General features: G+C 40.1%; 2 protein-coding genes across 5 annotated transcripts in view; both read left to right on the top strand.

Moving 5' to 3' along the window:
• Window positions 1-14,113, top strand: part of LOC143125341 (uncharacterized) — a 263,904-nt gene extending 249,791 nt beyond the window's left edge. The window contains exons 21-23 of one of the 3 annotated variants that reach the window (XM_076286721.1): window positions 11,237-11,372; window positions 11,739-11,765; window positions 12,518-14,113. In XM_076286721.1, the coding sequence (XP_076142836.1) occupies window positions 11,237-11,372; window positions 11,739-11,765; window positions 12,518-12,885 (531 nt within the window). In that variant the 3' untranslated portion in view covers window positions 12,886-14,113. Of the gene's footprint in view, window positions 1-3,644; window positions 3,723-9,066; window positions 9,444-11,236; window positions 11,373-11,738; window positions 11,766-12,517 lie in introns of those variants that run through there. The other 2 variants (XR_012987252.1, XM_076286733.1) reach the window with 2 other exon arrangements.
• Window positions 14,114-25,572: 11,459 nt separating this feature from the next.
• Window positions 25,573-27,469, top strand: part of LOC143125309 (uncharacterized) — a 46,514-nt gene continuing 44,617 nt past the window's right edge. Inside the window, exon 1 of one of the 2 annotated variants that reach the window (XM_076286660.1) lies at window positions 25,573-25,749. The gene's annotated coding sequence lies outside the window, so the exon portion shown is untranslated. Of the gene's footprint in view, window positions 25,750-26,930; window positions 26,966-27,469 lie in introns of those variants that run through there. The other variant, XM_076286668.1, reaches the window with a different exon arrangement.

Below are 27,469 nucleotides of genomic sequence, written 5' to 3'. Positions count from 1 at the left end.
GGAGGCGTGGTGTAAATCAGAGTAATGTGCAAAACCCAAACAAAAGACAAAGACGACACATGCTGCGATGGAAAGAGGGAAACCCCGAACACCAGCCAGGTAGCCTCTTATAAAGACCCTTTCATAGATGGTAAAAGAAAGTAGCAAGCCTACCATTTCTGTAATTGCTGCGTCTGTGCGTTGTTATTCTCTCTCCTGCTCAAACAAAAGTTGTGCGTGCATTAAGTTGATTTTGATAACGTGTTTACAAACTTTACTTTATAGAAAATATTGTAAATAGCCTACTGTCATGCAGTTAATGGGATAATGTGCAGAGTTGGGAAGTTATGATATAGTAGGTCAACTTGGTGTGAAGACACATTTAGAGGAAATTGTCTCTCGTTGAGTTGCCTGATGGTAAGCACAGTGCATACGGCCTTACACCTGCTTGGCCATAATGTAGCATGTGTACAAAGCACATACACTTTACTCCTCTCCAGGGGCGTCACTAGACCTTATTCACTGGGGACGTAAAAGTCTCCAGTGCCCCAGTAAAATTTTAGCGCTGCTCTCGCTGGAAACGGCATTCATAAGCGCATCTCCTTGCCTGCTTTAGTCATGACTTGAGCCTGTCACTTACTAGCCAATAAAAGAAACGAGGAAAAAAAGAAAGGGGCCATAATAGCCAATCAGGAAGGCTCAGAAGCTGGGTAAGATTGAACGCAACAACCAATGAAAATCCTTCACATGATTCTTCCGAGTGTTTCGTTTTACAGTGGAAACCGCTGGAGCTCATCACATCACTTTGAGCGCAGAGTAAGTCGTCCCCTGTTTTAATGTTACAACAAATTCACAACTTGTTTGACAGAAAAAATGTTGATCGATGTTAGAGAGTTAGGCTTGGGAATCGGTTCCAGTTTCCGGTTTGGAACCGGTTCCAAACGTTCCGATCCATCGGAATCGTACACTTACACACGTTAACGATTCCACTAACGATTCCGAACATCCATTCCCACGTCGCGGCACAACTCATAGTATGCGAAATTTAGAAATTTTAAAGCATTCAACTTCTGCAGTGTTTCCCCTACAATGTAGGCTAGTCAGCAGCGCCACTCCTAGAATTCAAGCACTGCTGCAAAAAATTGTCTAATTAAAAAAACGCACGCAAGTGAAGTTAGGGAACAGCTGCCGTTTGTTCAGGTTCGATGTCAACAAATAATAGTAGGCTAACGTTGAAGGCGCAGTCAGTGATTCCACAGGAGATCACGTTTGTTTGTGTTTATGTTTTAACTTTATTAGCAGACGCAATTTTGTGCAAAAAAACGTAGCCTACATTATGTTAACCAAGGAACCAAATTAAACACGCCAGCGAGGTAGCTCACCCCTACCTTCAGTAGCCTATTCCCAGATAAATTCCACGCATTGTTTCGTTTTTGTTTGTTATACAGTCAATGCTTTCAAGCCCTGTGATGAACATACCTAGGCTGTGAAACTAAGGTCTAGCCTATTGGTGGGTTTAATTGAATTTCGGTAATAGTATATGCAACCATTTACATCTGTGGAGATAGTTTGTAATTTCCTGTAGAGCTCACCAAAATCATAGAAATGATACAAAACACTTATCTGCTATAATCCAAGATAGATTTGCTTCGAGTTGTTAGGCTTTTGAGCATTTATTTTACCAAATGACATGGAAAACACAATTCATTTCATCCATATATCCTTATGCACCATGCACAACAACGCTACTAAGTTAGCTTAAAACCGTGAGAATCAGTGTTGCGCGGTCTGCCCGAAATTAAGCGGTCGTCCGCGGTTATGAGTCATAAACAAAATATTTTAATGATATTCGGGTCATTTGCGGGCGGGTCAGTTAAATGTATTAAATATATATTTTCTACAAATAGGCCTACTTAAAATATCACGAGAAGGCTAGCATCATTACAGTAAAGCATCAATACAGTAAAGTCAACAGTAAAGAAGCTGAAGACGCGGGTTAAAATAATAAAGACACCCCTTTAGGAAAAGCGATATAGGCTATGGGAAATATCGGGAAAAGTTCTTAAAGAAGATGACAGTAGTACAAGTTATGGTCTATGTAGGCCTACTTCTTGCGAAGCCATTTAAAAGTATGACAGCCAAAACGGGCAGCCTGCAAGAATAAATGTTATGGCACAGACTACACAGCCATATCTACCGTAGGTTCGCGCATGCATAAAAGTTACCTTACTTCGTTGTGTTTGTGACTTTAAACAGTGGATGTGCTTTAGTAAAGCTTTGTGCGTTTTGACCAGCAATGTATCTCTCTTGCCTACCTTGCCTCACCATTTCTGTTTTCGAAAGAAAGATGTATGTCCATGGCCTTCAAATCTTATCCTAGTGTTCTAATCTTTTGTGGTTGCGTGCGTGCTTGCACTCTTATTGTCATTCTCTCTCCTGCGCAAACATTATGTCCTGCATGCCTACTGCGTGTAGTTCTACTGCATAAAGTTTCGCAAATAAATTCGTTTGTTTTACAGAAATGTCCTACTGCCACACTGCATGCAGGCTATAATCAAAATCACACATTTTGTAAATAAGCGGGTCGGATCGCGGGTCGGGTATAATTTTGTCCTAATTAATATTCGCGGTCCGAGTTGCGGTCGGGTTGATTTAAATATCGGGCGACCGCGGGCCGATTGTGACCCGCGCAACACTGGTGAGAATCAAGCAAGCCTCTCTGGCCGTCACAGCCTTAAAGTGACAGGCACTCAATTTGACCTGCACCGCACCAATACATTGTAATGACATGAAAGAGAAGTCTATATAGTTTATACAGTGCTGTGCAAAAGTTAAGACACCATGCTAAAATTGACTAAAGGGAGGAATACAAATAATCTTTTGGAAATTAATCTTAATGGCTTCATTTAAAAAAAAGAGGAAAAATCAAGCCTTTAAGGACATACATTTTTTGTGAATGTACCATGTATCGTAAATAAATAAATGTTATTATATAAATAAATGTCTTAACTTGTGCACAGCACTGCATTCTAAATAGTAATAGCTTGTACAGTGGCCTGTGATTAAGCTTTATTTTTTTTTTCATAATTTGTAACTCAATCTGTCAATTTATTTCGACAAAATCCACCAGAAGTCATCATTTAAGGAGTCATTTTTTCAAAATCTTCTGGGGGGGGGGGGCTTCCTACGATCAACAGCACCGCTGCTGGAAAAAAATCTAGGGGAAACACTGTTCTGTATTGATATTGCAGCCTTGGTATTCTTTTTCTAAAACCACTTTAAATTAGACATTCAAAGCCAACAACTCTCAAAGCCATCCTATAAGTGTTCAGGTACAGGAATCGATATGGGAATCGAATCGATAAGAAGGTTCGACAATGGCATCGATATCGATAATTTCTTAACGATGCCCATCCCTATAGAGAGTGTTGCCCACATAATTAGCATCTGTCTTTCAATGCTTAGTGTCATTGTAGCCTAAATTTGTTTACCAGCTTGTGCTCCCTCACACACACACTCACACCATGTGTAGGCTGCATGCACACATGCGGACAATTAATAATGATTTATGTATACTGTAAAGAGTCCTGTAAAAGTAGCCTATACTGTTTGTGAAGCTGTCCTACTGTAAAACTAATGATAAACTATTCTGATAAACTATTCAGAGATGGACATCAGAAAATTCTTCCTGAACAGAGGCAGAGGGAGAGGAACAGTGAGGAGAGATGAGGAGGATGAGGGAGGTATGGTAATTGCCCACATTAACGGTAACATTAACATTTATGCTGGTAATAGCCAGTGCTGTGATTTGATCAATGGTTTAATGGAAAACTTAAATAAGTTTGCTGCATTTGCAAATTATCACCAAAAGTCAGTATGAAGGCTTTAGTAGGCTATTTAAGCTACAAAGAACTGCAGTATTGCCAGGATGACTATAGGACCCTATAAATGATTTATTTCATATTGCGCGCTCATTTAATTATTATTTTTTTTTTAATGTATTTGGAGTTGGAGGTCTGTGCCCCAGCAAAGCTCTAGGTCTAGAATCGCCCCTGCTCCTCTCACATACACGGACGCACCAGTTCCCATTTCTGCAAATCAAACATAATTACAAGGAAAAATACGAGGGATCATTGTTGTGTCCATGAAGATGTGGGAAAATAAGCATAAATCTAGCGTACACAACATTTCCATGAATCATGGATGTGTTGATGACATAAATGAGGAAATATTAGAGGACTTAAGGAGACGTGATGTTGAACTGCATATGCTGATGCCATTTAACCCAAATGCCCAAGCAGCAGCATGGGAGAGAAGAGCTTATCTGACATAAGAACATTGCAAAAATATCACCATGCATTCATAGTGATTCAGAGTGAGCCCAAAACATCGGAAAGTATGTCTTTGTGACATTTCTATATTTACATTTTGTCAAAAAGAAAAATCAATAGCGAACTGTTCCTAACTGAACAGTCCTTGCTGTGAACCGCTCCTGGCTGCGCCTGACAAATCCGCCATCATAATAGCAATCCGCCATGGAACAAGCGCACCTGTTGTTAAAGGGAATGTGAAATGACGATCTGATTGGTTTATTGCACATTACGCCCAAACTACACCCATGAGTAATGTAGCTACTTCAGACCAACCCATTTTAGATTTGCGTCAGGCGCAACAGTCATTTATCCCACCAGTAAAATAGCAACAGCGTCCAAAATCCGCCCACAAAGCTGCGTTTTGCGCAAAGATACTTTGGCTGTATTCACAAAGGCTAAAAGTAGCTCCTAACTGGCGAATTTAGGAGCAACTCCTAAAAATAATGGACGTGTTGTCCTAACTTTAGGACTCCTATTTTTTTCACTAAAAGTAATTCACAAAGCATTTTAGACCTAAATGTAGCACCTAAGTCTGGGACAGCTTAAAAGAAGTCGAGAGGACTCCTAACTCACTAAGACCTATTCACAAACCGCTTGTGGCATTTCACGTCGCAATGTTTTGAAATGCGTAGGCTATGCGGCTACAGGAGCTTCCAATCGCGAGGGAACAATTTTGCATTAGGCATAAGGGATGCAATAACGCTACCAACAACAACCAAAACTACTCATTGTTAACATGTAAATTAAATGTAACGTTTCATTGTGAATAAATTAAAATGTTCTCCTCTTTGCAAACGTAGGCATAGGCTATGGTGACAGGTTAATTTAATAATGTTGCCAAGGTAGGCTACTGCATCAATCCACATGTTTCATTAGGCTACTAGGCTATTTGTTTTACCCAATGTCTGTTTTTTCCACGTAAGTAAGTCAACAGGCTTTAGCCTTACTCGCTAGCTGTTTGGTAAATCTTTAACTCCTTTATTATCAAAACATTACAAACTTACATCTGTATAACTTGTACAAGTCTCTCAAGAGATGTCCTTTCGTGTAACTCCTCCAAGCTACAAGTGCTCACTTCCGTTGTAGGTTCATATCCGTTGTGAACACATATTTGCAAGTGTTGCGAACACTTGCAAGTGTTGTAGTGTTTGTATTTCGCTGAGCCATCAGGGTAGTGTTTGGTAGCCCTGAATCTTAGTTACTTAACGAGAAGGAATATGCTTTCTTCAGAAGTGTAGCCTACCATGAAAACTTGGTGGGGATTGTCGTTGATGAGGTTCATGTCACATACAAATGGTAAGTTTAAAAATGTTAACGTTAGCTACTTACCCAACTTGTATGTTAAAAGATGGCATTAGAAGAACGCTTCGTTGATCTGATTGGTTGATTTGGCCCGTCTATCACCAACATAGGTGGTGATAGACAGATGGTTTATCCAATCAGCTAACCAATATTTTCGCCCCTTCCCTAATAGAGCTGGTAAGTCCCGCCCATCCGCTAAACCCCCAGTGGACCTCTAGATTGAAAAATCGTCAATGCAAGTGAATGTGAGAAAATAATTATTTTCTGGTCCCGTTTGAATTGTTCCATGAATGTGAACATATGTTGTCTGTGAATTTTTTATATAATTTTTCATGTTACGAGTTTGACAGTATATTATATGATTCTTCGGCTATCAGTTGTGGAAAAGACATAACGAGAAAGACTACATGTCGCCTGTGACGTGAGCTAGCTCTAATCGCTAACATTAGCTGAGATGCTAGTTTTTGTAACGGCAGGAATAAACACACATGGTAACAAAAATATTCGAAACATATCTAGCTTCACTCAACACATTAACACTATGATACAGTGTGATTGTAAAGTTGTATGGTTCACTGTGTTCAAAGTCGATCTTAATAACCCTCTACATCTCGACCAACTGATGGTTGTTATGGGAAACTAGTTAGCTGTCGTCTAGCGGAAAGTTGTAGTCCACAAAGTGCTCTCACACAAAGTTTAACCGCATCAAACTTTTACCCGCTCAATTGTAGCATTCTTTACACGAAAATTTATATTAAAAATTCACAGACAACATATGTTCACATTCATGGCAAAATTCAAACGGGACTAGAAAATAATTATTTTCTCACATTCACTTGCATTAACGATTTTTCAATCTAGAGGTCCATCGGGGATAGCGGAAAGGGCGGGACTTACCAGCTCTATAGAGCATCACAGTCCCGCCCACAGGAGTTTCCGGAAGTAAGAATTCAATGCAATTTCTCCATTGACAATTCGGGTATAAGCCATAAAAACTTAACTGCACATGGTAGACTCAAAACCAGCTACGGCTGTACTAAGCGATTGTGTATGCTCATATAGACGCCAAAAGTTCACGGGGCACTAACCTTGTTTTGAGATAAATCTATTTTATTCGCAATGTCTTGGATAAGTACTTCATTACTCACAATCCTGAACAATCCCACAATCCCACAGTGATGCCTCTGATTGGTGGAAAGGCCGTTAAGGTCATAGTTTGAAATTTATCAGCGAAAATTATTGACAAAGATGGCGGAGTCTTTTACTGCCTATGGCGAAATTCTTAATGTGAATAAAAACTTTCTAGACGAACATTGGTACTTGTATCAACAAGGACAGGCCCGTCGAAAGGGGGGGGCGAATTGGGCGGTCGCCCAGGGCCTCGCGCTCTGATGGGCCTCGCACCTGGCCAATGATGTTGCAGATTTATCTCTAAATCTTTATTGTTGCTCTTTATACAATATGTCTCTAAAATAAAGAACTGTATTTCATTTAAATCTGCATAGACATTGTTTAAGATTTAAAAACAAAGTAAATAAAAATGAATATCTTTTAATTTTATTTCATGACGTCGTTACGTAGGCTAGGCTTGTAGCGGCCGGCGGCCGGCCAGGCTTGTAGCGGGCTTGTTGTAGCGATCAGGCTCTTACTGACAATTCCAGGAACTGTGGCATCGGGGGAACGAAGCTTTTCAAAGCTGAAACTTATCAAAAATTATTTGCGCACCTCAATGCGGCAACGAAAGCCAGAAAGGTTGATTTTTTTCTAAGTAGGCTATGGTGAGTCAATCTATGTTATGCGTGTTATTAATTTGTCAGTTTATGTAATGCACATATCTTCAATAGTTTAGTTTGAATGTCGTGCGCTCGATATCGACAAATTGCGTTCAGTAGCCTAATAGCCTACTTCATGACCATTTTCTTCAAGTCAAAATGTTCACCTTTAGCTATGTCTGTGTTGTTGATGTGACGGATAATAAACGGCTTATTATGGCCAACGATTTATTATTATATTTGCTATAATGTTATATATCATTCCCCCTCTTAAAGACATGTCAATGTATTATCCTACTACTAAATATACACCGACAGTAGCCTAAGTTACGTGTAAAGTAGGCTATTGCATGATTCCATGCACGTATAGTTAAAAGGGCCTCGCACCAGTCAAGTTCGCACAGGGCCTCGCCCCCCTCTTGCGACGGGCCTGAACAAGGATTGTGGTTTATATATCACACGAACTTAGTCAGGGCCATATACACCATCAAATAGAACACTGGAAATGCTAGTTTGAACACTTAACTTTTCAGGTAGCCGAGGCTAATCATTAGCCTTTCAGACATTAGAATGTCATTATAATGCTGCTAACATTAGCCTACATGCTGCAACACAGGTATGAAATATATTATGTTTTAGTGACCTTGTTGTTTCTATGAATATGAATTGTTGTTTATATGAAACATCAACTTAGTCGAGGCATAAAAAGCCCTGTATATCCCCATTAAGTACTTAAACCTTTGAACTAGCTAGCTAGCTGGTAGCACAAGCTGGATGCTACCACCGGCTAGACACTGCAGTAAAATGGTTAGCAAACCGTCCATGCCCCCGTGAATATTTCACTGTTTCAAGGACGAAATCAAGAGTGTCCAAAGGGGTGAAAACCACTTTAAATTGGGTCACATTATTGACTGTTGTGTGTCGAGGGTCAGCTTGTGGGTTTTGTAAGGGCCAGCATGAGGGACAAGACCTATCAAACCTACGAAGTTGTGTGGTGAGTTTTGCAGGGAGGTTGGTAATGCTAGTTAACATTAGCTAGACTTTCTCTTCGTTTTTTCACTCGAAATGATATGTTGTATGCTTATGAGTTACGCCGTAGCTGATTAGCCTAAGACATGCTCTAAAACTCTTTAGATACGGATTTTTCCAAAACGTCAATGGGAGAAATGAATGGGAAATTTACTTCCGGAAACTAAGCTCTCCCGGAGGAGGGGCGGGACTGTGATGCTCTATGTTTTCCAACGGAAAGTTCCCAGATGGATATGCGGAGCATATACGAAGCAATCCATCTGGCGGAGTCAGGTTATAATCCCCCTCCAGTTTGGTGTGGATCTTAAAATGGATTAAATTATTTATTTTTTTCTCATCAATATACACACAATACTCCAACACCCCACAAAAAGTGTTTGGAGTGTTTTGTAAATGTATAAAAAATAAAAGACTGAAATATTCCATTTGTTAAATGACACTTGTCATTGAGCTCTGGTGCATCCTACTTTTCTCAATGGTCCTTGTTGGAGCCAAAATATCATATTATTTATGGTAAAAAAATATGAAATATTTATTCGTTGTATATATTTATGATATATCCTGAAATCCTGAAAAGTTATGATTTGTTTATGTTTTTCCGATCTGAGCAGTATGGAAATGCATGAGGTCACACCTACTTGAAGCAGGTGACTGCAGCACCTGGCTTTCATTAAGCAGGAGGTTTGTGTGCATTCAAAAAAGTACGCAGGTACAGTATGCAGCCACACGGTTTTTGACCATACCTGTCAACACTCCCGTTTTTCACGGGTTTCTCCCGTATTTCAAGGTCATCTCCCAGCACCCTCCCGTTTTGTTATTTCTCCCGGAAAACTCCCATAATTTGCATGCATCAAACTTAATTTTAAAATCATAGATCCATTCAGGTTGCCAGATTGTGTATGAAATACACCCTACACATACACGATCACTTAGTTTCAATTTCAACCGTTTTGTCATAGGCTAAAACCTGGCAACCCAAAACCCAAATAAGGAAGCGGGTGCCAACTGCGCAGCCAGAGTCTCGTCGTAAGCACTAGCAGTACGATACAATACTCCAGAACTAGCTGTTGTGAATTGTTGGGAATTTATTTAATTGATTAACACATCACATAAACTGTTATTGAGTGTTGTTGATACACTGTACTTGTGCCCTCGGAACCAAATCTGACAGCAAGCAGCTTTGGAGTTTTGGAAGTAGGCTGCAGGCAGGCAGCTGGTGGATACATAAGCATGCGTAAGGTAATGGTAAGATAAAAGCAACGACCGAAATGCAGTGTTGAAACACGTGTATGACACGTATCAAATATGCAAACACAGATCCGGTATAAACACTCCCATATTTGGAAAGCTAAATGTTGACAGGTATGTTTTTGACCCGGATTTTTTGACACGGATCTGGGGAAGGGTACAAGAAAAATTCTGCAGCATTGGAAGTGCCCAAGAGCATGGTAGCCTCCATCATTCTCAAATTGATTGTTTTTATTGTGAGATTACAATAAATCACCAACGGATTATTTTTTATACCTGTTTTTGTCAACTTTACCAAAGGTGCCATTAATTCTGGAGGGTACTGTATATACTGTACATGGTCTTAACATGAACTAACTAAGTGCATATTTATGAAAGTGAATGTATTTATTTAAATCTGTATAATCTGAAATATTATTAATATTAATATCTGTAATAGCCTTTTATCTAGGCTAGTTGCACAACACTGCCTACAGAGCAGACCTTAAATTGTCAGTAGTCTACTTTCTTGTCTCGCTGTCAAATTACTGCTCAGATGTTTTATTATATTTAAGTGTACACTCTGTACAGTATGTACAAGTCTGTAAACTTACTGTCACTTACTGTTTTTTTGTACATGTAATGAAATTTATGTTACTTTTGTTTTTTATTCAGTTAACAAGACATTTATTGTTTTACACCTGTCGGTTCAAAGTCATGTGATGGTAACATGCAGCTAAAACGTTTCTTCACAAAACACTAAAATAAAAATGTATTACACGGCTCTTCAGAGTTCCATTTTCGGAGGTCTGCTAAAGCTACATAATTACTGCTGCAAAGTATATTGACCACTGCAATAGAGGCAATTACAAAGAAAATAGGTAGGCTTCCTGCATGACCCATTCTAAATGAATTTATTCTGATAGAATAAATACAACACATTGGGCTTGGACAGAAATTTGGCAATACTACTTTCACACAAGTGATGGCATCCCTGGGCACACACATCACCAAACATATATTGGGTACAGGCTATAAAGACAAAATAAATGTCAGATAAATCAGATAGAAAAAAACTTGCATATCAATAAAAAGCTCCCTAATATTTCAATGTGTGACATCATGGAACAAAAACACTATTAAGAAGACCCCAGACTGTTGAGCAGCTGAAATCATTGGGCCCGACTGGCATATTTCATCCTCAAAATTCCAGTAACTCATCAGTTCCCAAACTGATCTAAAAGACGACGCAACAGTGGTAAACATGTCCCTGTCCCTACTTTTTTCAGACATGTTGCTGATATCCACATGTAATTCAAAATGGCCATAATATTTTTCCAAAAACTCTCCAAAATCTCTTTTAACAATTGATATGTTGTCTTTGCACTGTTGTCAATTAGGGTTTCCAATCTGCAAATCACAACATTTTGTTTTTATATACATTTCACACAGCTACTTAACTGTTTTTAATTATAATTGTATAGTCATGTTTATTGAATTGGTTCTATTAATGTCATCAAAACTCATTTTTGTCTTTGTCTTGATGGGCTGCAGACTGCTGAATTTGATGACAGCTATGGAGACTACTATTCAACATTTGAGGTGTTTTTATCCATCTTAGAGCCCATTGATCTGTACCTGCATGAAAATGACAATGGATGTGTGTGGGAATCTCATATAAACCTTCCAGGTAAGTAGATATCTCATGACGTGAGGAATGTATGTGCATTTGCGAACACAGCATAATCAATGCCTTTGTCCGCAGAAACCGCACAATGTGCTTCTTAATTTGATGTGGTATTTATCATATCTGAAGCTCATCATATAATCATTGGCACCTTACCCCACCCTCTAACGTAATTTGCAGTGCCCACAACTGAATGGTATAATTATGACTGTCGCTAGCATACACATTATTTCCCTTCTTTTTTCTTTTCTTCTGTCACTTGCTTAATTTCACACTCTGTATCATGTTCCAACACACTTTAGGTCAATATCACACCGGAATTCTCCTTTAATAGTGATTTTCAATAAATATCGTTATTTCTGTTAACAGCTCACCAAGGGGGAGGGACTTCAGCAGGTAAGTAGTGAACTTTACTAAAGTGGGTTTTACATGGTTCCTATAGGTAGAACCTGGGTTCAGCTGTTATATGGGTGTCCCATGTTGCTAGTAGATAACGGACTACAAAGTTACTCATTTAATAAGTTTGTTACCAACAGTGCTGGGTGACTAGAAATGAAATTAAATGGATGACATGAAATGTCAAAGTAACAAGCCCACACATCTGTGGGTGAAGCCAACTCTTATACCCTTAACACACACCCACGGAAATCACAAGTTGTCCCCCACCAGTGATCACCTAACCATCTGGTTTTTTAACAGAGATAAGAAATGTTTACCACCCCTCATCCTGAGGGTCACCCCTAGTTCAGTGACACAGGGGTTATCTTAACTTTCCTAAGTCAAAACATTCCAACATAGGGGTTTCAGATGACACAAGAGTCAGAGTAAGAGGATGGTAATTAGATTAGATTTCACTACATGTATGTAAGGTATACTAAACATTCAATGAGAGACATATAAAAATTATCCCACATGTTCATTTAGTGATTGTACACCCATTGGTGGTGTTGAGGGAAGGGTTGACATGTAGGGTTCATTGAAAAATGTACAGTATGTTCATGTTAATTCATTGCATTTAATATTGATCATATGTACATAAATGTTCAGGTTTTACATCCAGCAATATTTTACAGTAACACGGTTTCCTGTGTAACTGTAATATGTCCCACGGGTGAACTGTGAGTTTCATGGTTTTTCTTTTGTTCCAGCGTTGTACCCTTCAAGTCCCTACACCCCGCCAGGTCAGGACTTCTTCCACAGACACAAAGCAGAACTGGAGACTCGTCTAGGGCTCCTAAGGCCCATCCTCTCTGGGCTGGAGAAATGTAGAGTTCTTAACCCCCAGGAGAGAGAGGAGGTGGAGAACAAGGACGGATCCATGCGGAACCGCACTCTGTTGCTCATGCTGGAGAAGAAAGGAGGTCCAGCTCAGGAGGAGTTCTACAGGGTTCTACTGGAATGTGATGAGTACCTGGTGAAAGACCTTAAAAGACCTCATGATTATGGGACATCTGAACATCCTAGTTTGTTGAGGAGGGACTTAAACAAATCTATACAAGAGGAAGTAGCATATTGATGATGCTATTGATGTAGCATGAAGTACAGTAGGCTGGAGTTCTTCCCCATTTGTACAGTAACAATGAACGTACAGACTCTTTCTTTTAGCTGTTACAGCCGGGCTACACCGGGTGCACACAGTGTTCAAGGAGCGTATGCTTAAAGGTTGTATCAGTGATAGCGGGGATACGTCACTTCTGTTGATGTTCAAACAAAACAGAGAGCTAGCTCGTTACTCCCTCCCCCTCCCTCCCGTGCAATTAAAACTCTCCTAAACGCACATCTCGTCGGTTATTGGTTGTAACACTTTTTGCCTTTGAGTGGGTTAGGTAACATTTGTGATCTTTTGGACTTTGTCTTCATATAGGGTCTATTATATGCAGGATGTTAACATGTTGACTACTGTACAATGGATAAGGCCACTTTTGACTTTCAACCTCTAACAATAAACTCAGGATTCACTAGGCTGTTAAATGGGAACCAGCTGGCCTACAGTAGCTGTACGGTAAGAGATACCTGCACTAGGATTTTAGCTCACTTGTTAGCATTCTAGCTTTCCAATCCAAGGTGCTACCAGTTGTGGTTACATACATCTTAAATGCAGCTCAACAGGTACTGCTGATGAATGTGAAGCATAAATGTAGATATGTATATTGATTCTCATTCACTGCTGTTTTATTGGTTTGAAGTAAAGGCTGTGGTTGTTGTGCAGAGACCTCAGATGCATTGATGGTGATTTAAATAGGGCCTTCAGGGACCAGTTTCAGAGGCATTCTACAGCAGACTGAACGCTGTACCTCACGACTGAATGAAGGTGAAAATCCGCATTTTGCATACATGAACAAAACTAGAAATTGTTCTATTTTTGTATTGGCTTCCTGTATGTGTATTTAATATGTAACCTCTGGGAAACTTGAGGAGATGCTTGTGTTTACTCATTGACTTACACATTTGTACTATGCATGTTTTTGCACTTTTATCACATGCATAACTGTACAATATGTTTAGTCATTTCAGTTGGAATTGTCAGCTAAATGACTAAATGAAAATATTTATCCTCAATTATTTTAAAAGGAAAAGAGTCAGCATTTGCAGTCGTTTTATTTGTTGTGTTTTTGGAGATGGTGTCTAATGGTTGTGCTGAGACCTCAGGTTAGTTCTGTGCAGTGATTTACTGTATGTAGGGCCATCCGGGACCAGATTCCTAAACATTTTTACACAGTGGAACGAGAGCTGTATCAGCTGAAATCTGTGAAATAGTACCTGTTAAGGTGTACAACTTAACTATTAATGTTTTATAATTGTAATCATGAATTTGTGCTGTACATGTTTTTATATTTTTATAGTTCCTTTTTCTATTTTCCTCTATTCTTGTGTACTTCATGTGTATAAAATACAGTATGTAATGTGTGAGTGAGGAGGTCACTGTAATCACTCTGAAGTTCTAGAAAGAACCTGAATAAAATAACCCTGTTGTGATCCTCATTGTAACAGTTGTTGACTTTATCAATCATGCTATTATAACTGAGGACATTTTTTTCTGTTGCCTTAATCTGGCTATAAATGTCTGTAAATAAATTATTTTGCTATACAATTCTGTCATCCATCCATGGGTGGGCTATGGAAATGTAAAAGTATTAATAGGGCTGATCATAAAACAAGTTGTCATCTTAAATCAGCATGGTTCCTACTGCCCAGTTCTGCATTTAGTCCAAGAAAATGCTGGGCAAAGAGTTTGAAGTCTGAAGTCTACCTAAAGCTTGCTGAATCAGTTCAATTTAAATAAAATTCCCTTAATGATTGACCAGATGTGGTACACATTTAAAGGATAACTTCACCACATCTTGTACCACATCTGGTAAATCATTATAGGGATTATATTCTCCTTATTTACCAGCTCTACACCACTCTCCTTATTCAAGTAATTAGCCTACTATAATAATAAGACTCTTTTTGTGGGTGTTTTTCTGGCATTTCTATTTCCATATGTAAATATCCTGCCAAAAAAAAATAAAAAATGAAATACCCACATTTGGCATTTAACATTCCTTATAAGCATGAGTAATTTTGACAAATTTCATTTTTGTCATCCTGGTAATTCATGGCCATATCTGAATGCAACTGCTAATTTTGATTTTGCCTTTTCCATGATACTATGTGCCAAAATGAAAATTCCAACAGAAAAGAAAATCTTAAGACTTTTCATTTTTCACTGTGTAATTTCATTTTCAAGTTAACCAACATCCACGTAGCCTGTATGTGAATAACCAACAGGTGGGGCTAGAACTACAGAAAAACCTGCAAAAGAGTAGGCAGCTTGTAAAATATCACTTATTTATGTCATGTGGTGTAGTGGTAGCCAAAACAAAGTTTGGTAATGTTTCTGACTGTTATAATCATAGAGGCTTTTTTGATGGACTAGCTGTCTCTGTGTTTTTGAGGAGGTGAAGAGGATATCAAACACAGTCTTCTCAGAGTGATTCTGTTAATTTTCTCTCTTTTAAAATCCCCTTCCTCCTCCTCATTTTATAATACATTAGGCCTACTGAATCACATAGCCTATTGTAGAATAGCTCTTTGTTTCTAACACCACCTCACTGACTGGTGAACCAGGAGGCGCCCACACAAGGACCGACCCAGGAGCAGGAGGCGCCCGCACAAGGACCGACCCAGGAGCAGGAGGCTTACGGAGGGAGCACTGGTGACCTGGACTCCTCATGTTACCATGAACACACATTAATAAAGAAACATCTGAAAACAAATGAATGAGTGAATTATTTAGTGAGTGTATAGAGGAATGAATGGATGAGTGCCTGTAAGTGAATGGAAAGGAGGAGAATGTATGTAGCTTACACATGTACAGTATGTCTATATCTCTTTTCCCAGTAGCCTATAGAGTTGGAGGTGCAGTGTTTAATATGCAGTGTTGGGAGTAATGCGTTACAAAAGTAATGTAATTACTGTAATATATTGCTGTTTGCGGTAACGCGGTAATGTAAGGCATTACAAAAAAAAAAATTGGGTAATATTTACTCGGTACAAACTTCAGTAACGCGCGTTACAATGCAGTTTAACCCAAAATTAGGTGCTTGTTTTGTTTTGATACATATTCGCAAACACCACGCGAGAACAACAGAGGAGAAAAAATCCGCGCAAAATAGTACAACGTTATCTCCTGATACTGGTTGAATATGATTGTGGCTGCAGCAGACTCGCAGGCGGACTCTATTTGCTGGATGGACATAAGCCTACGCTCATTATTTTCAGCCTTTCAGAGACAAGGCTATGAAGAACATAATAGTTAGTGCACTTTGTGTGCGAAACCGAAAGATCTCTCAGCTCGCGAAATAGCACAAGTAAATTAATGAAACATCTAAAGTAGTGCCACGCTAATCTTTTTGATTCTTGATAAAACACAAACTATGCTGTTGTGCATGCCAGCTTTGTGCTGTGAACTTGAATCGAAGAGAATAAAGGGATAGAAATGCAGAAAAAGATTGTGTAGCCTGGCAGTGCCACCGCTCCCACCACGCGCATCACGCACTTTGCGTTGGGCACCAAAGGACAGAGGGGGCACCCAAATGTAACCAATGAATAGTAGCTTTACTGCAAACTGCGTTTCACTCTTCATCAATAACGTTTACAATGTCAAAATGCACTAACACGATGTTACATGCAAGTTTGATACCTTTTGGGTTCTCTCAATCACCACGTAGTACTAGAATTGGTGGGTCTTCAATCATTCGTTTTCCAAGCATTTAGGCTACATGAAGCACATGATATGCTGAGTCGACTGAAACGCATTCCATTCAGATAGCTAGGTGGATACCAGGCTCATAATTCACTTGTATTCACGAAATGTGAAGCAACATGTCATATACTTCCATTTCCAAAGCAATGAAGGTTGCTTAAAACAACTTAACATTGTGCATATTATTGTTAATATTGTGCTATCAATGTAACTCAAACAAATAAGGCTTGTAAACAAGAGCTAGCAAAAGGGCATTATGACAACGTAAAGATCAATGCTCTTAAAGTGACAGTGCACCATTTATAAGTAAAACAGCATTTCTTCAGAAATTAATGTTTAAAAATACACAGTAATGGTCTGTAAATAATAGGCCTTTTATTTTACTTTAGGTGTTTAAGTTATCATTTAAATGTCACTCACTCAAAGCCACTCACTTAGGGCACCGAAATGGCCAGCAGGCCACCATCTTGACATGTCTTTATTAAAGGAACCGTATGTAAAAAATGTATTTCAATTAATCATAAAATTGCCCTGATATGTCACTAGACATTAAGAAATCATGTTCATTTCAAATACTTATATCACTGACAACAGTAGTCTGGCCAGGATATTGTCATTTAAAAAGTGAAGTTGCAGCCCTCAACTGATGTTGATGTGTTCATGTTGTGTTTTGGCCTAATGCGCCACCCTCCACCTATCTACTAATCACAAAGTCAGTAGTGTTTCGTCATCCGGTTGCCAACTCTGCCAGTCAGAGGGGAGGGGAAGGGGATACACCGCTCTACAGTAATTTGAAAGTGATTGTAGTACCCGTTTTGCCCACAATCTTACATACGGTTCCTTTAAGCTTTGATTTACAATATAGTAGGCTCTCTATTGATTTTAATGAGTAGGCCTAGGCCTTAAAGTTACAGTATTTCTATCACAATTTACCAGACTTTGACCTTTTGTCGGTTTTTAACAAAATTCTGACTATGATTGTTCCTTGTATTGCATTATGAGCACTGCGCCTATTGCATTCTACTGTTGCCTTAAGCCTAGCTCAGTTATTATGCTATACCACATCTCCCTCCATTGGAAGAGCAAGCTGCATTGAGTGTAATAAACTGCATTTAGAATGGCAAATCCATATTTCTAGATATTTTGGTGAAAGTAACTTAAAAGTAATGCAATAGTAGTGTAATGCCTTACAATTCAGAGACAGTAATATTATAATGTAACAAATTACTTTGAAATGACAGTAATGAGTAATGCATAGTACATTACGATTTTGAAGTAACTTGCCCAACACTGTTAATATGACATGACAAAGTCTTCTTGAACAACTGGGCTACAGAAGAGATGTTAGACCAAGACATTCTGGGTCACATCTGTATAGGGAAGTGGAAATCTACTTCCTCGTGGTGATTGGGAGTGGTTAAACTGTAGGCCTACCCTTATTTGACTTGTGTCATTATTTCACACCAGGGGCCTCATGTACAAAGCTTGCGTAGCACCAAAAATGCTGCGTACGTCACTTCTCACGCTCACGTCCGGATGTACGAAGACTGACTTGAACGTGAGAATGTGCGGTCCTCTATCGAAAGCCGTTCAATACAAAACGTCTGTCAAAATAACGCCTCCACGTGTAGATTTTTTACTTCTTCAGGAGTAAAAAATAGACGTCTGAGCGTCAGACGTCAAATTTTTATGGAAAGCCGTTCAATACAAAACGTCTGTCAAAATAACGCCTCCACGTGTAGATTTTTTACTTCTTCAGGAGTAAAAAATAGACGTCTGAGCGTCAGACGTCAAATTTTTACGTGTGCCACGCGTAAAAACTTTGCGTCTGACGTCAGAGGTAAAAAAATGACGTCTGGGTGATTTGCTGCAATGCCAGAGCCTTTGTGCCAGAGTAGACACAGCATTGGCTGCTGGAAACAGGAAATGCAGCCGCTATAGTTGCAGCAGAAGAAACAAGATGCCAGAGCAATGTGCAGCATATTCCTGCTCAAATCGGCGGACCATCGCAAACAGGGCTCGGGGGATTACTTTTCAAAAGTAAGATTTAACATTATCGTACTATTGGTTGTATTTTGTGAATGCAATATTACCAGAGAGTTGAAAAGGAGCAAGGATCTTTGTTATTGTATGTAAATCGTAGCCAGCTAGCTAGGCTACTTGCTCGGTGTTCAGGTGTTCACCCGGCTATGAACTGAGACTTGATGAGTCATATTCCATAACACTGACTTACATTACAACTGACACAAGAATGCTATTGTAGAAATGAATCAAATATTACTAATATAACATTGGCCGGCGAATTTTACACAAGTTGCACAGACTGTAGCCTATTATCGGGCAGTTGCTACTTGTAGCTTAGCTAGTAATAAGTGTGTTGGTGGTAGCTTCACTATTTCCTGAATAAAGTAACTTTTCAATAGCTTAACTTCTTTATATGAAGTAGCTTGGCCAAACAAGCTACACTTTTGTCATGTGAAATTAGCACAATTTAAAGTAGCTTCCTATGTAGTGAACTAGCCTACTGCTGTGTTTGTGTTACTAAGCTTGCTACATTTGACTGGGGAGGTAGTTTTGTGTAGTGTTTTTCATGGCAGAGTAACTGATAGTTTCGCTCACTACAATTCAAAAGTAGCTTGCCCAACACTGTATTATTCACATGTAATTCACCCTAACAAAAATAAGATGCATCTCAAATCCCTTTTTATTCATTTATTTATTTTATATCTCCCCAGAACAACTGCCTTGCTCAAGGACTACCACAAATGAGCTGAACGGTCTCCTCACACCCCTGGAACTGAGGAAGTTGCAGCTCTACATTGCAGTACTGCAGGGCATCTGCTACAATGTGACTGAATATTTGATTTATGAGCTCCACCTTCATCACCTTTTTGGTATGGCAACTGCTCTGCCCATGACCGGAAAGCACTGCAGAGTGTGTGAAAACTGCCCAACACATCACCGGTTCCTCACTCCCCTCCATCGAGGCCATCCAGGGCAAGCGATGCTTGCGTAAGGCGCGCAGCATCATCAAAGACTGTTCTCACCCCAACCACAGACTGTTCACCCCACTCTCCTCAGGGAGGCTTTACAGGTCTCTCCGCACCTGAACCAGCAGGTTTAGAGGAAGCTTCTTTCCTGCGATTGTCACCCTACTAAACTCTAGCTCTGCATCCCGGTGACATCCAACGAACTTAAGCCCCCATCACCCCCCGCCCCCGCCTGATGCCTCCTTGTCTGTGCTTGTTGAGGTGTCCACGACCATGGTGACTCAAGGCTGCCATGGTCGTAGACTATATACTATACGACCATGGCAGCCTTGACAGGGACAACAAGGAGACGGACATCCCCCACCCCACCCCCTCACAACTGGACTACCCTATCCCATCCATGCCTATCCCATTTATTTACAAACTTATCCATAGCCATATTCTACTGCTCTTCATCCTGCACATACACTTATTCTTAATACTATTATAATGTTACTGTTTCTGCACTACAATGGTACTGTTACCACACTGCACATAGCTGAACATACTGTCCATATCTGTTTATATGGTTTATACTAAATATCCATATTTATTCAGTTTGTCTGTAATATATTCACTGCATAATACACTGCATATATCTAATATTTTTCTTACTACTACTATAATGGTACTGCCACTACATTGCACATATATGTACATGTTGTTTATATTACATGGCCATATTTATTCTGCTCTTCTAAGGTTACTGCTAATACACTGCACATACTTATATTTAATTTATACTACTCTAAACCACCTTCTGAAAACAACTGTATACTGTCTACACTGCACTATATCTTTTGTCTTTCTATGCACCAACTACTTTGTATATCACATCGCACTTTTCTGCTTTTTTGCACTTCTAGTTAGACACAAACTGCATTTTGTTGTCTCTGTACTTGGACTCTGCACAATGACAATAAAGTTGAATCTAATCTAATCTAATCACCTGCATTTGCCACTCTGTCTCCCATTTTCCCACTGTCTGGATGACTCGGTCTTTTATGGAGTTTACCCAGTTTCATTATGTACTGCCACCTGCTGTCTGTAGCACTTTTGTTCAGTCTAAGTGTATCGAAGCAATTTTAGCAAGGTAGACTGGGAACATACAAAATTACATGCACCAGTTGTGCATGTACTGTCACCAGCATGACAGTAACCTCTGTCTCACTGAGCCTGTGAAGACACTCCCAGATTCTTTACTGATTGCATTGAACAGGGCTGATCTCAGCCGTTTTTAAAATGTTTCTTAATATCTCTTTATTTGATCTCTTCATTGGGGCTGGAACCTGTGAACTGTGAATAACACATGCTGGCCTTTTTGTCTTGTATTAATGAACTGTTACACTTACTTATGCCAAAAACCAATGTCTGTTTTTTAACGATCAGAAACAAACCTACAAACTTGCACTTTTCAATGTTTATGGAACTTTTCTAACAGATATTGAACCCAGTTACACCATTTCCTTTACTTATTCCAAACCAATGTCTGTTTATCAAACTTTATTTTTGATGGCACTGAACTTAAATATGAAAACACTTGAAAATGTGTATGGAATTACAACTACATTTAACTCATTACAACTTGTATCAAACCAGTTTTTGTCTATGCTGTCAAACATTATGGATTATGTTCCCAGTTTTGATCTGGGATGTCATCACTTTATATGATATACAGTATCAGAATATTCTATTACTGTTAAGCCACTATGCATATTAAAATACACACAACCATGTTTCCTGTATCAGCTCTTCTACTCTGAGTCAATTTACTCAGGTTTGTCACTCAACCACGTAGCCTACTTGGAATATACCCCTCAGGTGTCTGAATGGCTGATCTCACACTCGATCAGTAGGAAAAATGTGGGCAGGGGAAGTGGTTGAGCACTGCTCTTCCATGCCCACATCCACAGCTGAAGTGCCCTAGAGCAAGACACCTAACCCCCTCACTGCTCCCCGAGCGCTGCTGTAGCAGGTAGCTCACTGCTCGGGGTTAGTGTGTGCTTCACCGTGTGTTCACTGTGTGCTATGTGCGTCACTGTGTGTTCACTGCGTGCTGTGTGTGTTTCACTAATTAGTGTGTTTCACTAATTCACAGATTTGGATAAATGCAGAGACCAAATTTCCCTCACGGGATCAAAAGAGTGTATATATACTTATACAGAAAGGTTCCATAAATATTTAAATGAGATCAGCCATTCAGACACCTGAGGGGTAGGCTATTCCAAGTAGGCTACGTGGTTACGGGTGCAGAGAGACCTGTAACGCCTCCCTGAGGGGAGTGGGGTGAACAGTCTGTGGTTGGGGTGAGAACAGTCTTTGATGATGCTGCGCGCCTTACGCAAGCATCGCTTGCCCTGGATGGCCTCGATGGAGGAGAGTGAGGAACCGGTGATGCGTTGGGCAGTTTTCACACCCTCTGCAGTGCTTTCCGGTCATGGGCAGAGCAGTTGCCATACCAAAAAGGTGATGAAGGTGGAGCTCATAAATCAAATATTCAGTCACATTGTAGCAGATGCCCTGCAGTACTGCAATGTAGAGCTGCAACTTCCTCAGTTCCAGGGGTGTGAGGAGAACGTTCAGCTCATTTGTGGTAGTCCTTGAGCAAGGCAGTTGTTCTGGGGAGATATAAAATAAATAAATGAATAAAAAGGGATTTAAGATGCATCTTATTTTTGTTAGGGTGAATTACATGTGAATAATACAGTGTTGGGCAAGCTACTTTTGAATTGTAGTGAGCGAAACTATCAGTTACTCTGCCATGAAAAACACTACACAAAACTACCTCCCCAGTCAAATGTAGCAAGCTTAGTAACACAAACACAGCAGTAGGCTAGTTCACTACATAGGAAGCTACTTTAAATTGTGCTAATTTCACATGACAAAAGTGTAGCTTGTTTGGCCAAGCTACTTCATATAAAGAAGTTAAGCTATTGAAAAGTTACTTTATTCAGGAAATAGTGAAGCTACCACCAACACACTTATTACTAGCTAAGCTACAAGTAGCAACTGCCCGATAATGGGCTACAGTCTGTGCAACTTGTGTAAAATTTGCCGGCCAATGTTATATTAGTAATATTTGATTCATTTCTACAATAGCATTCTTGTGTCAGTTGTAATGTAAGTCAGTGTTATGGAATATGACTCATCAAGTCTCAGTTCATAGCCGGGTGAACACCTGAACACCTAGCAAGTAGCCTAGCTAGCTGGCTACGATTTACATACAATAACAAAGATCCTTGCTCCTTTTCAACTCTCTGGTAATATTGCATTCACAAAATACAACCAATAGTACGATAATGTTAAATCTTACTTTTGAAAAGTAATCCACCGAGCCCTGTTTGCGATGGTCCGCCGATTTGAGCAGGAATATGCTGCACATTGCTCTGGCATCTTGTTTCTTCTGCTGCAACTATAGCGGCTGCATTTCCTGTTTCCAGCAGCCAATGCTGTGTCTATTCTGGCACAAAGGCTCTGGCATTGCAGCAAATCACCCAGACGTCATTTTTTTTACCTCTGACGTCAGACGCAAAGTTTTTACGCGTGGCACACGTAAAAATTTGATGTCTGACGCTCAAACGTCTATTTTTTACTCCTGAAGAAGTAAAAAATCTACACGTGGAGGCGTTATTTTGACAGACGTTTTGTCTTGAACGGCTTTCCATAGTCCTCCACGCAAACTTCATGTCTGGCGTATGCACATTTCCAATGTGTATCGTCAGTTGGCGACACTTAGAGGCAATGCAGCGCAACAACATTAGTTGATCGCGAGTCAAGGCCTTTATTTGCACAGTATATTGTGAAACGTGGGTTATTAAAAATGAATGATAACACTTTGAAAGTAGGCCTTTGTGTCTATATTTAAATGGACATACAACATGGGCAAATTCTACTAAGTTATGCAACAACCTATCTAATGACAACTGTAGACTTATTAGAGGAACAGAATTAAAAGGGAACGTGAAACTAGCCTACACAGCGCCGATATTTGGTTACACGATTGTTGATGACTGGCTTATCAAACATTTCAGATTTTGAAGAGCTTTCCACAAAACAAATGGGGTCGGCTTCACGCATTTGCCCATGCCTTAAAATGTGCCGAGTGTTTTCCCTTCATATATCCGATAGTTTTCATTTGAAAGAAATACATATGGGACAGGATCATGCATGTGAATAGATAGGCTGACTATAATAAGCGCGAATATAAGCTATTTCCCTTAGTGTGATTGACTGCATATAATACTTTGACTTTCCTCGAGTAAGCATTCGCATTATTGTTGTCACACTTGTGTGCAAATATAGGGATATGATCCAGAAGTCGTAATGTTGTGGCGATGTGACCTGGATCAACTTCGTTTATTCCACCTCGAGTGCGCGATGCGTGGTAGCCTAGGCTACTTGGACACGATTGATTTAATGTTTTTTTAAATTAATGCAGTTGTGTTTTAATGGTTCAAATGCATCAAACCCAGTTATGCGAACCCTGTCACCTACTTGCATACTGACCAATAATTCTGCCACAGTCTCTGACCCTATAGCTGCCACTGCTAGTGCTACGCTCTGCCACTACTGTTTTTTGTTTGTTATTAATTACAGATGATAAAGACGTAAGATTCTTGCCATTTCGTCGGATAAACACTTCTACCTCATATTCGCACTTTTTTAAAATTAATTTGATGATTTTAATTATTAAACTTTGGAGCAGGTTCGAGTATGGATCCACAAATTAGTTTTCATTGTTATTAATATTGCGGGATAGGCCATTTTGTCTTCGCGGAGGTCTGCGCTCTCGAGTGGCCTTCTAGTTAGCATATTAAAATGAGGAGGAGAGAGGGTGGAGTGTAATGCTCGTGCATGTACGCCTAATTTCACGTTAATTGGGATGTACAAGGAAAAGCTGCGTGGAATGCTGCGTACGCACAGTTTCATACATCAGGATTTTTTTGTGCGTACGCTACTTTTCAGGTTTGCACGTACGCAATGTTTTAGGGCTCTTACAGAGTCAACGCGAGCAACGCGAGCAAGCAACGTTAGCGACGCGAGCGACGTGCTCCCTTTCATAGTTTACACGGTGGACGCAAGCAACGCGGCCGATAAGTGAAATGCTATACGTCGCTCACGCAACAGGGGGTAGCAGTCACTGGTGACTGACATTCTGAGTGATATTCAAGCTGTCTGTAAAAGTTACATCCCAAGAGGCTCTTTTGGAGAGCCACGGATCATATTTAATTTAGAATTCTCAAAAAGACTCCAGTATGACATGGAGACACGTATAAAAAGTAATATCTAGCTTTGTTGGGTGACAAACTATAGACGGGAGGTGAGTGTGATTCGCTGTGCTAGATTGACTGCATGTTACAAGGACACTGGGTCATGTCATGTAAGGAACATGGTACTGTAAATAAACGGAAACATAGCCTACATTGCAGAGCCACTTAAACTTTATTAATATATGGTGAATAAATGTACACTAACACATGTGCACAGCCCCATGGTTTTCTGACGTGACGATGCTAGCACGTTAGCAGCGGTTAGCTAACTATACTAACGTAAGTTATCTACAAGTCTGAAGTCTCCTCCAAGTGACAATCATGCTATACACAATGAGCATGTAACCTACAATGTGGAGCTCCATAGACCGTAAAATAAAGAGAAGCTTGCATAATTTTTCCTCTTCTCTGGCCATTGTATTCAAACCTTCTTCTGTAAATATAACATATACTTGACATAATGTACAATACTCGCAGTGTCGCCCCCACCGACAACGCATATTATTGCATGCGTCAGTGCGTCGCGTATCAAAAACTGGGATGACACATTTTGCTACGCATCGACGCATAATGGCGGCCGAAGCGTAGCGATGCGTAGCCTTGCGGGCGCGTATGCGTAGCGATGCGTTGACTCTGTAAGAGCCCTTAGTATGAAATCCACGCAAGACTTTGTACATGAGGCCCCAGGTCCCACCCTTTAGATTGACGGATATTTTTCGTGCTACTGTTATTATTTTTCAAAATTAAAAACCGACACGGTGTTTTTTCGAAGTAAAGGTAAATTACCTATACCTGCCACCGCCATCAATCCTGCAATGGTGACGAGTTAGACGGTAAGTACCCTAGCCTAGCCATCGGTTTAAAAGTTATTTTGGCAAACTTTTACTACAGCCTGGTAGCCTACAATACAATACATAGCCTACCTAATACAAATCATTCGCATGAGTGGTAAATAAGGCTACGTTGTGTGGAAACTTCGACATCTCTCGGCTCAAGGTCAGATTGGGTTGTGCCTCCTACCTCGGTTGGGGTAGGCGATCATGAGTCAATAGGCAATGGCTAATTTTACTCAAACTAATATAATTGCATTTCAAGCTACTGTCCTGTAGCTTAAACATCTTAAAACATAGGCTACACAAATACAAGAGATTGATGATGCGGAAAGGTCACTGCAAAGATAATAGACTCGGTTTCACTTTCGATTTGGGAAATCCGTGGGCATTGGCCTTAGCCTGGAAATATCCAAACTCATACCGAGCCATAAAAGCGTGACCCCAGATCTAACCACAAATCATAATACCAAATGCATGTGTGCAACACAAGGCAACGTAGACTAACACATCTCACCACCTTTCCCGATTTAAATTCTTCGTTTTAGCCCGTCCCTGCTCGGTAATTTCCGTTTCTGATTGGATTCTGGGATCCCAATGTGTTCGTATCGTGGTCAACCATTTGAATCGATGATAACAGCCTTCTGAACCTGCTAGAAGGTGTAGATGGCCCCTTCTAACCCATAACTATGAGGCTGATTACGATTGATAACGCCCATTCAATCGAGTGATAACGTTCGAAGCGGGTGCCCCTCACTGCTTCCCGAGCGCCGCCGTTGTAGCAGGCAGCTCACTGCGCGATTAGTGTGTGCTTCACCTCACTGTGTGTACACTGTGTGCTGTTTGTGTTTCACTAATTCACCGATTGGGTTAAATGCAGAGATCAAATTTCCCTCACGGGATCAAAAAAGTATATACTTATACTTACTCGACCACCAGTGGTCGTCGAAGTTGTCACGTTTTTCCACAATAACCCATATCAACATTCAAAAACGTGTTAAAATTGCTGTAGGCCTAGTCTTCTAGCTTCTTTACCAACATTTTCAGTTCCATTTGAGTCACGCTTCATGAATGCTCTCTAGGCGCGCGCGCACGACATCCTCCGTTTATAAATATTCACGCTTGAAACTCCACCTGACTCCACCCATGGAAACCCAGAATCTCAGAAACCGTATCTGGTAACACCGCCATCAATCCTGCAATGGTGACGAGTTAGACGGTAAGTACCCTAGCCTAGCCATCGGTTTAAAAGTTATTTTGGCAAACTTTTACTACAGCCTGGTAGCCTACAATACAATACATAGCCTACCTAATACAAATCATTCGCATGAGTGGTAAATAAGGCTACGTTGTGTGGAAACTTCGACATCTCTCGGCTCAAGGTCAGATTGGGTTGTGCCTCCTACCTCGGTTGGGGTAGGCGATCATGAGTCAATAGGCAATGGCTAATTTTACTCAAACTAATATAATTGCATTTCAAGCTACTGTCCTGTAGCTTAAACATCTTAAAACATAGGCTACACAAATACAAGAGATTGATGATGCGGAAAGGTCACTGCAAAGATAATAGACTCGGTTTCACTTTCGATTTGGGAAATCCGTGGGCATTGGCCTTAGCCTGGAAATATCCAAACTCATACCGAGCCATAAAAGCGTGACCCCAGATCTAACCACAAATCATAATACCAAATGCATGTGTGCAACACAAGGCAACGTAGACTAA

Source organism: Alosa pseudoharengus, unplaced genomic scaffold, assembly GCF_046254945.1.
Source record: "Alosa pseudoharengus isolate Yale_2024_CS ecotype anadromous, Long Island Sound unplaced genomic scaffold, YU_APseudo_1.1 YU_APseudo_1.1_scf_1, whole genome shotgun sequence".
Lineage (NCBI taxonomy): Eukaryota > Metazoa > Chordata > Actinopteri > Clupeiformes > Clupeidae > Alosa > Alosa pseudoharengus.
The sequence above is the reverse complement of the archived record's forward strand: the minus strand, read 5'-3'. Positions and strand labels throughout refer to the sequence as shown.